Here is a 16,436-nt window from a genome sequence, read left to right on the forward strand (position 1 = left end):
CTTGTTATTCCGTAAGCAGTTGCATTGCTCAATACAACTTTTCATTCATGATAACACGTGGTCCAACAATAAAGTGCACAGGTGAATTAAATAAAAAAATATATAAAATTCGTGTTTTCATGATCATAGCTAAAAAATGTAATTATAAGTATTGAATGCTTCTTTTTGTAACTTTATAGAGTTGTAAAAGCGTTGACCGTGCGCACATTTTTAGAATGAAGCGCTTCCGCGCTTCATACAAAATGTACTTCGGTCAACGCTTTTACACCCCAATAAATTTACAAAAAGAAGCATTCAATTCTTAAATGTATTATATATGCCGACTCTAAATATAATTTACTTACTTACATGTACTTACTCTTAGACAATATTGGTAATAACGGATTTGTGCTACAAACATCTTTTTTCCATTTGAAAAAAAAAAACTTTTGCATTATCCCAATTGAAAATTGAAAATGCAGTTTTTTTTTTACGCCTGATGGAGTGGGGCCACCAGATGCAAATGTAGGATTTTGAAAAGGGATGCCCAAACTATACAAAATTTGGAGTGAAATAGGCTCTTCCATGAACCTTCCTTTTTTGTTTGTAAAGAAGCAAACGACTGGCACTGTGATTTTAGGGGGAGGAGTGTTAAACAAGCCAGCATGAACGGTTGTCGTATCTAGGTCAAGTGGAAGTGTTATCAGTTAATCAAATATATTAAATGCATGCCAATTTGATAAAATTCATTATTCTGCAGTAGTCAATATACGCATATAATTACATTAGATGTATGTTTCATTACAACACGTTATTCTGATTTCCTAAAGCTTACTGGAAACTTCTGAATAAATTTTTAAGTGAAGGTGGTGATTCTAGAGTGCAGTCGCAAGACAATATATCAGCTGAAGAATGGTTGAACTATTTTAGGGAATTAAATACTGCTAAAGATATAAATAACCAGGATCTAAATAAATTGTTAGCTGAAGCAGAGAAATGTAAGCAATTTAATGAGCTAGATTTTAAAATTTCTGAAAAAGAGGTTCTTGATGCACTGAAATCTTTAAAAAATAAAAAAGCCTGCGGATTTGACCAAATATCAAATGAAATGTTAAAATATGGTTTTCTACATTTTTCTCAACCCCTTTTGAAAATATTTAATAATGTCCTAACTTGTGGAATTTTTCCTAAAATTTGGTGTAAAAGTTTTTTAACTCCTTTACATAAGTCAGGTGACACCTCAGAACCTAGCAATTACAGGGGAATTGCAATAATTAGTAATATTGGAAAGTTGTTTACTAGAATATTAAATAATAGATTAGAAAAATATTTAGAAAAGCATGGCATTATATCCCAAGAACAAATTGGTTTCTCTAAAGGTAAAATGACTAGTGATCATCTTTTTGTCTTAAAAACTCTAATAGATAAACACACACAAAAAGGTTCAAAACCATTATACACATGTTTTGTTGACTTTAGAAGAGCTTTTGATACGGTTAATCACACAGGACTGTTTTATAAACTTAGTAAAATTGGAGTAGGAACTCATTTTTATAATATAATCAAAAGTATGTATTCTAATAACATACTATGTATAAAAACACGAAACATGTTAACTTCAGACTTTAGATCATATATTGGAGTAAGACAAGGAGATAATCTTAGCCCAAGTCTCTTTAAAATATTTATAAATGATTTTAAATCTTTATTAGATGAAACCTGTGACCCAGTATTGCTATCAAATGTTTCATTAAATTGTCTTCTTTATGCTGACGATCTTGTACTGCTTTCTGAATCTAAAAAAGGCTTACAGAATGCATTAAATAAGCTGGAAATTTATTGTCAAAATTGGGGGTTAGAAGTTAATTTAAAAAAAACAAAGTCTGTAGTTTTTAATACATCTGGCCGTATTAAAGATGCACAGCTTTCATATAAAGACACGTACATCCAAAGTACCCAACATTATACTTATCTTGGCGTAACTTTTAGTGCATCTGGCAGCTTTTCAGAAGCCAAAAACATGTTATATAAAAAAGGCTTAAAAGCATTCTTTAAATATACAAAATATTTTACTAATTATAAACCTAATATCTCCACTCTAATGCACATTTTTGATCACACAGTGAAACCTGTATTATTATATGGTTCAGAAATATGGGGCTGTTTTAATTCAAAAAAGTTAAATAATGACACAGAACTTAATTATTTCTATAGATTATGTAAAGATCTAAAAAATGAAAAAGTGCATCTAAAATTCTGCAGATTTACATTAGGAGTGAATAAGCACGCAACAAATTTAGCCATATTTGGCGAATTAGGTCGTTATCCTCTAATGATAGATATTTTAACAAACATGATTAAATATTGGAAAAGAATTCATATTAAAAATAATATTTTATTAACAAATGCATACTCTCTCTCAAATACATTATCTAAAGCTGGGAAGAATTGTTGGGCTAGTAGTATTGATGCTATCTTAAAATTACTTGATTTAAAAGAGTATCAGGTGCTCTCATCTAAAATAAACATTAGAAATATGGTGAAAAAGAAATTATATTTAAAGTATTGCAGCATATGGAAGAAAGAATTATTTAATGATAAAAGACAAAATAAGACCTCTGGAAATAAACTTAGAACTTATCGATTATTTAAACCAAATTTTAATTTTGAGCCTTACTTATTGAAATTACCATATATTCAAAGATGTGTTTTAACAAGATTTAGAATTGGAGCTCACAAACTTGAAATAGAAAAAGGTCGTTATTTTAATATTAAACTAGAAAATAGAATATGCAAACTCTGTAATGAGGAAATAGAAGATGAGATGCATTTTCTTTTAACATGTAAAACTCTGGATAATGTTAGAAATCCCTTTCTAAGCAAAATATATAGTAAAAATAAAAATATTTCAAAACTTGATAACAAATCTCTTTTTATTTGGCTAATGGGAAATGAAGATAAAAACATTTTGATAATAATTTGTCAGTTATTAGAGGTTTTAAATATAAACAGAAATACAATATTAAATTAAATTTCTCTATATACAATTATGTATGATCAAATATGCATTTACATAAGTTATTTCTTTTACATTTGATAAATTATTAGTATATACTACGAGGTGTGCTGTCCAATAAAGGGACCAGATTAACAGACTATTGGTCATATTGTATTATATATGTTTATTATTTACAAATTGCCTACTTTATTTTCTTTAATATTATATCAATCAACTAAATCAAAATCAATCATATTATGTACTTTGTTTAACCTATTTTGAATTTACTTTACATTATGTTTGAAAATTATATTATAATTATTCTGCTCATTCTGGGCGCCGTGATTGGCAAATAAAATATTTGTTTGTTTGTTTGTTTGTTTTGGCTAACTGCACATCATGTGTTATTCCGTAAGCAGTTGTATCACTCAATAAAACTTCTCATTTATGATGGCACGAGGTCCCACAATAAAGTGCACAGGTAAATGAAATAAAAACTTGATAAAAGGCGTGTTTTCATGATCCTTTAGGTAAAAATGTAATTATAAGTATTGAATGCTTTTTTTTGTAACTTTATAGGGTTGTAAAAGCGTTGACCGTGCGCACATTTTAAGTATGAAGCCGCGCTTCATACAAAATGTACTTCGGTCAACGCTTTTACACCCCAATAAATTTACAAAAAAGAGCATTCAATTCTTAAAGTGCAATTTTTTTTTATTGGATATAGACTGGGAACAGTCAATATATATGTTCGTGATACAGATCACGGGTTTATTCACAAAGCGAAAGAAGCACGTCATATTAGAATCAATTACTCATAATATTATACCCAAAGACATTTCCGTTTGAAATGGAAATAGGCCTATAGTTTTTCAATGCAAAATCTACAAACAAAACAAAAACACACTTTTTAAAACTTTTAATTATGATAAAAGCATTGACAAGCATTTACGTGTGTTTATATCTGTGTGTCGTCCTACATCGTCCGCCTGTAAAAGGAGTAAACAAAAATAGAGAAAATTTAATTTATTTAAAGAGAATTGCCAACAGCCAGAGGCTACGTGTGGATATCCTCAACATAGATATGTACATATTCACAATTGACTGGAAGATTTTTTGAGTGTAGTACAAACATGTTTAACACAAGACAAGACAAGACGATATGTACAGGGCAAGACATACGAATAATGTAATTTGACTTCACACCCATCCAATCACTCGCTCATTCTTACTCACATGCACACGACTTTACAAACATGTTGGATTCCGCAATATAGAATAAGAAATATGGAAAGAAGATTTTAAGTACAATTAGGTCAAACGAAAGAAAGAAAAAAAAAATTAAAAATAAAAATAAAATAATATAAGTGTATGTATGTTTTTCATTCTTATATGTTTGATTAAAACGAAAAAGATAGTACAAATAAGCTATTGGGCTATCAAGAAAATCTGTTTAAAGATTTGATACATCGATACGCACACTCATACACTACAGCTCTAAATTAGTATCATCAGACAAATCGTCACTACCTTTTATTAAAATTTGCTCAGACAGTTGGGACATATATCCCGCGACATTGTTATATTTATATCTTGACAAATCAGATTCTTAAACTATTGAGCAGAAGCCGTAGTTACTGGAAATTAAGGACCTGCATATAATTGGTAACAAAGGTCTGCATCTCTATCACACGATTTGATTATGTTGCTGATAGTAATTTGTATCATCCGCTGTGTAGACAATGGTCAATATACCGGCGTGCAAGGGCTGTATAGCCAGTCAAGGTCGTTAAAAACTTCCATTTGTTGAATATACCGGTACTTAAATATAAATGATACCGAATTGTTAATTTTGATACTAAGATTACATTTATCCCATTTGACAATAAGACCATTTTGATCTGTGGAGACCCACCTTTTAACGCATCTCAATGTTGTACAGTCATACTGATTTGTCTTGAGCGTATCTGATGAAAACGATTTTGAAAATTAGTTGTGTGCATCACTTGCCATGATGGAAAATGATTAAATATGTTTCTTATTGAAAACAATATCTATAAATTATCATTTGACACTATGCTCAGTTCTCTTGTTCTAGCAGAGTTATTGCTCTCCGAAAAAAGATCGACTGTTTAGGGATGCAAATATTCGTCTCTTAAAAATGTTAATCCACCAGAATCTGTACGCTGGAGGGCAACCATCAATCGATATATGGTTGGTTTTATTTTACTTGATTGTTTCCATTTCTTCAAAATGTCATATATCTGACTATACATGTCCTTAAAATGGTTATGCATGGTTTCCTCGATACTATTAAAACTGAGTCCTAACTCAATACCAAGCTGTATGACACAGTTTCCTATGTGTTTTGGCAGTCTGTTTAGAACTTCATCAGCAGGAATCTCTTGTAACCGACTGTCTGCAATATCTGAAATGCCAATTTGAGATGAATTAAAGAAATATAGAATGCATTAAGTGCCTCGACTGCAATGTTGTCCTCTTTTCCCCCCCTTTCCGCTATTTGTTAATTATATAGTGACTGCTGCAACAACTTATCATCGTTTTGATTATTCGGGTTGTATGAATACGCAGAGCTCTACACCCGAGAGGAATCTTCATGTTATAATAGCTAGACATGCAGCTGCACGTTTAAAAACTTAACGACAATTCTGTGATGGGTCCGTAGATGCATGTACGTCGTGATTTCTGTCCATATCTGTTGTTTGCTCTATGGTCGGGTGGTTGTCGCTTTGACATATTCACCATTTCCTTTCTCAATTTTATAACTTCTTTTACACAATATGTTATTTTTTAAATCGACAGCTTTATTTCTAAACTTATCAGACAAATTCAATTGCACTTTAGAAGCAAGTGTTTGTTACGTTTTATGTTCACTTGTTTTAAATTTCTTGATTCAGCTAGAGTACTGTGGTATAATTTATGTCTAAATGGACAAAAGTGTCGATTAAGCGTAACAGTTTTCTTGATTTCAATCTAATAATGCTGTGATCTTTCATGAAAAATGATTCTATAACGGTTGTTTTCTGTATAAATATAAGAAACATTGTTCTATTTTCAGCAACCAGTAAACACAAATAAGCTAGTATTAGATCGAAGATCAATTTGATTTGTGATTGTAATTCCCTGTCAGTAACAGTCTTATTCATACGGAGATTTTGAATACATTACATGGACAGGCGTATATAAGGACGATCCATAATGTATCATTGTCATTTAGAGATACCCTGTATTCCTTTCCTAAACTATAGTCTTTTAAGATTACACACATAATTTCTTTGGATTATTATTTTTTTTTTGTATCATCCGTTTAAATGTCATATACAAGGCCTCAATAAGGGTTACAAAATGGAAATATATAAATTTTTAGTTCCAGACCCGAAATTACAACAGAAGAAACGGTCATCATGTTGACATCGTTCGATTATATTCATTTAACGGATAAAAATCCAGTGTTATGAAAAGAATATGAATGAACTCGGATATTAATTCCAACCAAAATAAGGTATAGTTTTCGCTGCGACGTTCAACTTTCACTGGATTTTGTATAAAACCATAAATCATTTAAGTAGTCTACTACTTCCTAACAACTTATTTACAAAACTTACCTATAAGACAGGTATCTTCTCTCACAATCTAAAACAAAATGTTAACTCATAAGGTATGCGATAAACGTAACCAGTTAAGAATGTTCTAATACCAGTGATAATTGAATGTGTGAAAATGTGAAGTTCTTAAAATCTTTCCAAAAAATAATTACTGGGATCTCGAAGCTGAGATATCAGCAGCCGTTTTGCTTACATATATATATGTTATGTCTTTGGCGGATAGTCGGAGGCGTAAAGTGTCGATTCCATTCATTTTGAACATTTCGTGGTCTTGCAATAGTTAGATAAATGGGGAATGTGTACAGATGATGCATATCATATAACGTTATAAAGGGACATAATTAAAGAACAGGAAAAGGGATGCCACCCAGTACTTGGTCTAAATCGTGTGGTAAAAAGTAGTGTCAATAAGTTTATTCACATTTTGTTGAGGCAAACATAAGTAAGAGAACCAAAACGAAAAAAAATAGCAATTTTTCAATTTGCAAAGAGACACAAATCTACAACAGTAAAAGTGACATTTCACTTTCAATTCAAATTTTATCTGTATTTTGTGGTAATTAGTAAATTGTATAAGTTTCATAACATTTTATTGAGGCTAACATATTAAATATTATAGAACGGAAACGAAAAATTCAGCAATTTTTCCATTTGTAAAGGGGCATGAATCTAGAACGGGTAAATAGACATCACCAAAATTAAAACTTGATCGGTTTTTGTTGCAAACAACATTTTGTATAAGTTTCATAACACTTGGTTGAGACAAACTTAAGTAAGAGAACGGAAACGAAAAATTCAGCAATTTTTCCATTTGTAAAGGCATATACTAGTAACTCAAGAACGGTTAAAGTTGCGCCACCAAGAATCAAACGTTTTGCGGTTATAAGCATTTTGTAGAAGCTTCATTACACTTCCAATGACTTGGTTACGGCAAACTAAAGTTAGTGAACGGAAACCAACTTCCTCTTAAAGTTAATGTGTCTCCCTCGGTTTGAGTCTGTGACTTGGATTTGTTTTTTATGGCGGGGGCATAAAAAATGTCACAAACCTTGCAAAGATAATGTTGCCTGTCAACTTCTATTAAAGCTTTAGAGACTAGCTCCAATTCAACTGACTGAAGCTTTGCCTCTCTCTTCTTCTTCCACTCGTACAATGCCATAAGCTTCTTGCCGACTTCCCCATTTCTGTCATATTGGTATACAACTCCTTCCCATTCCGCAGAAGTCAGCCCTAGGTGAATCAGGAATTGTTCAAACACGCTATCTTCTATTTGTTTCGCTAATCGAACTAAATGTTGATCATTTGGAGTCAATTTAAGGGCATCACTTCCAAGACCTAAAAATATAGTACAGCTGAAACTATACAGCAACAAATACTTTTTTTTACAATAGATTATCAATGGTGAACTTAAATGAAAAAGTTCTGTTTATGTATTTGTTGTTTGTGTAATGTCAGGATGATAGAGATCGACCGAAATGAAAGGAGGAAAATTTGGACCAACAACAAAGCCTGTAAGTAGAATAACTCTCAAAAGGAGTCGCCTGATAACTTTGGTAGATATACCTGATTGGTAAATATCTACATTCTGAGCAATTTAACATAAACGACACATTTTCTTTATCCTTTGTGCCTTATCTTTATTTTACCACTACGATTTATCTTTGGTAAAAACTGATCATCTGTAAACACATATGAAAACTGAATTAAGGATGACTGACTTCAATATTTTTTTCAATTAGCCTTGGGATTTCAGTGGAAACTATTGTTGTAAAAGTTTTTTGACGGACGACTGACAGAATATACCAAACCAAAGGATTGCAATTTGTGAGTAGACAAATGAGGTGATGCAAGTTTTATCTGCCATAGAGAAATCTTACCTCTACAACTGGTAGAACAAAGTTCATTTTTCTGAAATTTAAAACAAATGAGAAATTCTTGCATTTTGTGTACTATAATATCTAACTAATAAAACAAAGTAATACTCTACTTCTGGATGATTAAAGATTAAGACCAAGGTTGTCCAACAAACATTTGTGGAAAAGACATCTATTAAAATTACAAACGTTCTATCTTTCCCAACGAACTTGTGAGAAAGTCCAACACATACAAAACAATTAAATATTTCTTGTCATTTTCAGTTAACAATCAATAATTATTAACCGCATACGATCTCGCATGACAAATTGTTTCTGACAATTTATGACAATTTCAGTTTCATAATTGTGAATTCCCTTCAGTAGCATTAGTAGCAAATGGATGTCTCAAGTAGGCTGTAAAGGTCATTTTTACAGAGAAAGTTTATTTTATTTTTATCGATTACAGTTATACAAGAGAAAGCGCTAAAACTTGTCAAAATCGCCTTATTAAAGACAACAACTTCTTATTTGTTCCAGTTGCTTATATTTTGATAAAGTGTCTATAACCCCGATCGCATATTCAAGTCTTTAAGATAATGTGGGGAAAAAAAACTCGACATTTAGAATATAAATTATCACAAATCCCACGCCAGACCAATTACACTCCTTTGAAGTTTATTATAAAAATTGAAGTATAGATTCTGCATACTGACGTTGTTTATCATCTTTATAACGTGTTATAATATTCTTTTATTTGTCTATTGTTTTAATATTACTTTTACTGTTTATGCGTTTTTTTTTGTGATATCCATTTAACGCGACTCTGTTCTTATGTATCCCGTCATACATTGAACGACAAAAATATTCTATTTCTACCTGTGTGACGTCAATCGCGCGATTCTACGTCAAAGTTAATGTTAGTCCAACCAGTTGTCTGTTAGGGTAAGGATTCGGTCCTAGTACTTAAAATTTTTCAATCCTTTATTGGTGGATTTGACATTTAAAAAGCAAGATGAGGTTGTTAAATTTAATGTATGCGTTTTTGTGACTATTTATCACATTTGTTTGTTTTAAAAGTGATAACACAATGTTGACTGCTGTGTCCCTATTTTTGACATTTTCACCTTTTCGTGTCTGTTTGTTTTGTTCACGCATCGTTTTCAATTTAATGAAATTTGATGCGACTGTCAATCATGTATGTGATAGGTTGAGCTATCTACAAAACCAGGTTCAATCCACCATTTTCTACGTAAGAAAATGCCTGTACCAAGTCAGGATTATGCCAGTTGTTATCCATTTGTTTAATCACTTTAATGTGTTTGAGCTTTTGATTTTGCCATTTGTTCAAGGACTTTCCGTTTGATTTTTTCCTCGGAGTTCAGTAAGTTTATGATTTTACTTATATACCTTTTGTTAAACATAAAATGATAGATAATTTTAAAACTACCTTAGTAGGTAGATGTTTTTAAGTTTGATTTCAGGAAAAAAATCATTTACATTTAACTAAGAATTGATTTTTTTACAATTAACAGTGTCTTACATATTACTTGTAGTTTAATTCTTATGATCTATTTTTTTAACATCTGCACAAATAATTGATCGAAATAGAAGGGAATACGATGACACATCTAAATCTACACAACCCAAGGTGACGTCATAATAAGAAATGAACGACGAATCAGGTCCTTTTGTTTCAAATGAGGTCAACTTTGATTAAACAAAAGGCCAGAAATTAGTTTGTATGATTTTGTCGATAAACAGTAAAAAGCAGTGTTAAATTATCGAGCACTGGTGCAGGAGAGTCTAAGATTGCTATGAACAAGTTTGATTTCAATTGATTGTAGCTTTTACAAGAGACGATTTTTAAATGGTTACAGGCGGACGACAGATGTTTTGAAATGATGACAAAATCCCAAACTGACCTTTGAGAACAAGTAAAAATTTGACGTTTGTTTGAAAATCTTAAAGAAAATCCTATAATCAAGGACAATTGGTCCGTTCGACAATGTAACAGTTACGCTGGAGGAAAATATATTCAATGCAAACTAACACATAAAAGATGGGACCAGATGAACAAGACAAACATGAACAGATGTGGAAGCAGCAAAGGACAGTTCTCGGAATTGGTAAATGTCTTCGGATATGTATTGCACACTAACATTAACTGTTTTACATTTTAGAAACAAAGCATGACATTGTGACGCCTCGAACTCAATTTCTTTCATTAACACTTGTATTGGCCGATGGAGGTATCAGATTTGTAAAAAGTTTTTAGAATATTGATTCAGTAGATTGTTAATGATATTTATTACTTTGTCAAACAATTTTCCGAAATGGTTGAATATTTTTAAAGCAGCCTGTTGACTATGAAGAAAATGAGTGAGACTTTAATTACATAATTTACCTTGTCAAATATCCAGTACATTGGATATTTCGTTTGATGCTTTACTTCGTGCTTACATGTCCATTCTTTCTGTAGTTTAATATCTGACAATGGTACTAGGCAAACATCTCTGTCACAAATCAATCCAACTTTAATGTTGAAAAAGCGGGAGACATCCAGGTTGACTGTAACCTTTCCAAAACTATGAAGGTAAAACTTGAGAACGCTGGTCAAGGCTAATGTAATATATTCTTGAATACTTGCCGCCAAATCAGGGGATATTAAATGTATTGATTCTGCATTTGTGAGATACACCATGACATGCTGTCCATCAATCAATATACGAAGTTCATTGCGTTCATCAACATTCATCAAAGCTGACTGATAATATAGACAAGGCCGACCATTTTCTTCTTTCAATGGCCACACCACTAACGCTGCGGCAATTAACTTGAACGATAAGGCAGACGGGACAGCTAGATCAGTCATTTCATATGCTATACATAGTGTTCTATCTCCGAAAACGTCCATGTCGAGAAAGTTTGCTGGAGCTGTAGCTTTGACAATACAAGGTACCAGGTATTCATTTGCTATAGATTGTTCTTCCGCTTGACGTTTGGGCTCAATCAGAATATCAAGATGAATAAGAACCTGCAAAATGTATTCCTTGTATTTTTCATCAGGCATTATCTCAGTAAATGGCTTCTGATTCCACAGTTGGAAAAGATCACTTTTCTTTATGGAACCACTATCGTGAAGATCCTTGTGCATCTTTGCTAGATGTTTTTGCTTTGGCCAGAAACATTCATCTGTGACAAACGACCGCAGAATATTAACCATAGCTGGTGGTTGCAGGACAATGAAATCATCAATTCCAGGAAGGGCAAAATAGAGAATTTTGCCAAGGGAGTGTTGAACTTTTAGAAAGTGCTCAAACTGAATATCATTCAGTACGAAATCGTTGTGTGATTCGTTAAGAAATTTCATTTCCGCTTTGGTCATTAGTTTGACATCACGCGATTTCATTTCGGAAATTACCAATTCTAACGGAACCCAAGCTATGGGCTTCCTCTCTCCCCACGTTGGCTGTTGAAATGCAATTTCAACCAAATGATCTGTAAGATGTTCAATTTCAAGATCTTTTGAATTAGTAGCATTTATAAAAAATACTCTGCCATATACAATGTGTTTGCTATGATTATGGATGCTAAACATTTTTGTCAGTTCCTCTGTATACTGTTTTCTTTTTCGTTTCAGTTCTTTCTGAAAACATACGAAATTTTGGAGTGTAAAAGAGCAAATCTCTGTCAAGCTATTTGGGAAATTGTAAGTGTTATATCAAAGAGACTATTCTACAGTAACAATGGTTTGGCTTTTACTGCTTAGAAAATTCGTTTTAAGATACTCATATATAAAAAAAAATTGTTAATTTTAGGAGACTTGTTCAATTATTGCTACAACATATGGTATTTACACGGCGATGGGTCAAAGAGATGTATTTTCTATAAAGACACAAAAACTGTACAAAGCATTCAGTTGGTGGGGCTAATTGCCGTGAAATGTTATACAATTGCAATCTTTTGATGAGTTGAATGTGTGGTTTTATTGACTTTTGAAAAACTGTTATTCACTGCGGCCAACGGCCGTAGTGAGTAATATTTTTACAAAAGTCAATACAACCACATATTCACCGAAACAAAAGACAGTAATTGTTTTATTCCATATTCCGAGAGAAATATTTACCAAAACGAAATGTACAACAAACGTTTTTACCTAAATTCTGCATGTAAAATCACACGACATTTTGCGCGGTGAATATACTTTTTCAGCAAGGGAATATGCTTTTTATTCAAAATCCAATCTATATAGAAAACCATATGAAATTTCTAACAATATGAAATAAATATAATCAATGGGATAAGAATAAAGATAAATAAGAATGGGATTTTGAATAAATAAGAACATTCACCTGCGGAAAAAGTATATTCACCGCGCAAAACGTCGCGTGCCTATTCGTGTATCATTATGGTTAAAAACTTTTGACGTACAATTGGTTTTGATAAATAACTTTCAAAAACTAACAAAACCTTTGAATAGACTTATTAAGAAGGGATATAGTTACGATACTGTTGTCAGGTCATTAAAGATTGCATATTTTGGCGTTAATATTGATTCACTTATAGGGTCTTTGCATCGGAACTAAACACATTTATTCAAAAACCAGTTGTTGGCATGACACGGGTTATGTTCTTCTCATATTTGTTATGATGGTATGATACTAAACCCCTAACGGGAAGGATTGTGCCTGATGTTCATATGATGAAATCATAATCTTTCAGTCAGTTTAATTGAAGTCTGGAGCTGGCATGTCAGTTAACTGCTAGTAGTCTGTTGTTATTTATGTATTATTGTCATTTTGTTTATTTTCTTTGGTTACATCTCCTGGCATCAGACTCGGACTTCTCTTGGACTGAATTTTAATGTGCGTATTGTTATGCGTTTACTTCTCTACATTGGCTAGAGGTATAGGGGGAGGGTTGAGATCTCACAAACATGTTTAACCCCGCCGCATTTTTGCGCCTGTCCCAAGTCAGGAGCCTCTGGTCTTTGTTAGTCTTGTATTATTTTAATTTTAGTTTCTTGTGTACAATTTGGAAATTAGTATGGCGTTCATTATCACTGAACTAGTATATATTTGTTTAGGGGCCAGCTGAAGGACGCCTCCGGGTGCGGGAATTTCTCGCTACATTGAAGACCTGTTGGTAACCTTCTGCTGTTGTTTTTTCTATGGTCGGGTTGTTGTCTCTTTGGCACATTCCCCATTTCCATTCTCAATTTTATCCAATAAATACATTTCTCATGGAATATGGAATAAAATCGATTACTGTCTTTTGTTTCGGTAAATATGTGGTTTAATTGTTTTTTAAAAAAAAAATGTTCACTTCGGCCGATGGCATCAGTGAAGATCAATTTTGAAAAAGCCAATAAAACCACATATTTATCTCATTAAAGGCAGTAAATGTATAATATCTCTTTTTGGGAGCCGTTGGTCTCGTAATTATTTTTTATCGGTTTCGACACCTGAGACAGACGTTATTGTCACTATTCTTAATATGACGACCTATTATCGTCAACCAGTATAATCACAATATACATACCTTTAGCGCAAACGCAGTCCAGAAAATTGGCTGTTCCGCGTTACGTCCCTTTTAAACGACCTACTTTCTATTTTATCACAAAAAAAATGAATTTATTTGTAAAACAAATATGGTGAAATAATAAATTGATAAAAACTTCATTATTATTTTTTGGTATGTATGTACGAATCGTCTGTTGCATGCTAAAGGAAAATAAAAGTAAGCTTGAAATGATGTATTCTGCAACTAGCTGTGTTTGTCCTAAATATAGTAACACCGATATTAACAATAACAGATCGATGGCATCAAAATATAATTTTTGTTTGTAATTGGCACAAAACTGGGGAAGTGCTCGGTAAAAGCTCCAAAGTTTCTCAGCCTCATAATAAAAAAAAAATATTTTTCTGACATTAACCTTATATTGTATATGTACGAATTGTAAAACATAAAAAGGATTTGTAAGTTCATTTATCATTATACTGTATAAGTTGACTGACTAGTTATTAAAATTGTTATCAAATATCATTTAACATGAATTCATTATATTTCAATATTTTACTATGCAAATCAAAGAAAAACAATTATTTGGTTGCAGGAAAAAAAATATTCGTCGAACTTTTCAACAACGTATGACATACTTACTCTTTTAAAAATATAAACATTATGAAACTAGACAACAATTGAATAAAATCAAAATCAGATGAACATGTACACTCTTACAATATTCAAGAATTTCTTTTTTTTAAATTCTGTTTTTAAATAAGTAAAACGAAACAGCTAAACAGTATAATGTGTAAAGGGCTTTCCCGGTTACCAAAGTACAGTAATTGTCATATGAGAATCGAAATAATTCATGGCAGCCATATATTTGTTTCCTTTCAACCATGGGTTGAGCATTTATATTCCTATTTAACACCACGCTTACACTCGGGATAAAGTAAACAAATATAAATGCCCAACCCATGGTTAGATGAAAAACTACGGCTGCCAAGAACAAGAAATATTTATTAAGTAAACCAATACGAATAAAGCGCGCACAAATTCATCTTAAATATATACAAATTAAAAGAAAAGTGTGATAAAATAAGTTTTGCATTGTTCACTTGATTTGATACACCTTTTTGATATTGCCACATTGTAAATTGTACAAATAGTAATAATTTTGTATTAGAAACTGATCATTAAACGTTTCGTGAATAGCCTCAAATCATCAAATAAAGGTAACAGTAGTATACCGCTGTTCCAAATTCATAAATCGTTTGAGAGAAAACAATTCAGGATTACAAACTCAAACCAAGGGAATCACAGCAACTATAAGAGGAAAATAATGAAACAAAAGAAACACTGAAGTGCAACAAAAAACAAACGACAATGCAAAATACATAGAAACGAACTATTAGATAACAACTGCCATTTTTCTGTCTTCGTACAGGACATTTTAAGAAAAAAAATGATGAATCTGGTTTTGTGGCTAGCAAAACCTCGCGACGTTATGGCAATGTAACACATACCGCTAAAATAACAACATAACACGCAGGAATACAGTACAAATAAATGGAAGAACATTCAGGACAGAGAAACACATAATTGGTATCTTTCGTCACTCCTTTAAATAAAGTTGCATTCTACAAAAGTGTAACATTATTATAAGTGCCGATATAGAATTAACAAACTAAAAAGTATATATACATTGCATATCTTAATATACAAACCTAGCTCGTTTATGTAACACTATTTAGGTTGATGAATAACAGTTATTTGGGGACTTATAAGAAGAAAAGACGTATCTGGCAAATGGGTTAACAGCTTTTTAAAATAATTGTCATATATAAAAAAAAATGTGCAAACTTAACTTACCAGCCATTGAAATCGTTTCTTTCATTCCGTGTTAAATTTTGTACCCAAAAGAGTGTCGAATAAGGTATATTACTGTAACAACATAATCAGATCGACAAAAAGCAGGGTAACTGAATTTTCAGTCGAAAATATACTGTAGTTTTTTTTTATAACTTCTGTGGTATCTGTTTGTTCAGCCTTATTAAATATTAATAACTCAGTCTCGAAATAGCTAGAACAAAGTTTAACTTTTTTTAGAATGTCCAAGTGTTTAATTGCATTTTTTTTGTGTATAAAAATAAAACAAACCTCTTTAAAATAGTCGCTATGAGAAGCAGCGAATACTATCATTGGCATTTTGTCATCACTGTCACCACAATATGCAAGGATTGAATTGACCCAATGAGTAAGTATTGCTGAAATAAAGTAGAAGCAAATAAAAAAAAACCGGGAAAATGTTTTATCAATATACTGCCTCAAATGATCTTACAGTTGATGATGGAAGTATTATGGAAGAACATTCTTTATATATGAGTTGAATGATCAAGACAAATCATGAATTAAGCAGTTGTTTCCTAAAAAAATATGAAAATTATAAACTTTAATATCTACAAGATATTT

The 16,436-nt window shown here is 31.8% G+C and overlaps 1 protein-coding gene across 1 annotated transcript in view; it reads right to left on the reverse strand.

Annotated features, from left to right (window-relative positions):
* Positions 1 to 3,881: 3,881 nt before the first annotated feature.
* LOC139483061 (uncharacterized) overlaps positions 3,882 to 16,436 on the reverse strand; it is a 28,584-nt gene continuing 16,029 nt past the window's right edge. The window contains exons 11-16 of the mRNA XM_071267088.1: positions 16,125 to 16,231; positions 10,864 to 12,105; positions 8,481 to 8,511; positions 7,652 to 7,938; positions 6,604 to 6,631; positions 3,882 to 5,405 (exon numbers count right to left, since the gene is read on the reverse strand). Of these exons, the coding sequence (XP_071123189.1) occupies positions 5,110 to 5,405; positions 6,604 to 6,631; positions 7,652 to 7,938; positions 8,481 to 8,511; positions 10,864 to 12,105; positions 16,125 to 16,231 (1,991 nt within the window). The 3' untranslated portion in view covers positions 3,882 to 5,109. The remainder of the gene's footprint in view (positions 5,406 to 6,603; positions 6,632 to 7,651; positions 7,939 to 8,480; positions 8,512 to 10,863; positions 12,106 to 16,124; positions 16,232 to 16,436) is intronic.

Source organism: Mytilus edulis, chromosome 7 (assembly GCF_963676685.1).
Source record: "Mytilus edulis chromosome 7, xbMytEdul2.2, whole genome shotgun sequence".
Classification (NCBI taxonomy): Eukaryota; Metazoa; Mollusca; class Bivalvia; order Mytilida; family Mytilidae; genus Mytilus; species Mytilus edulis.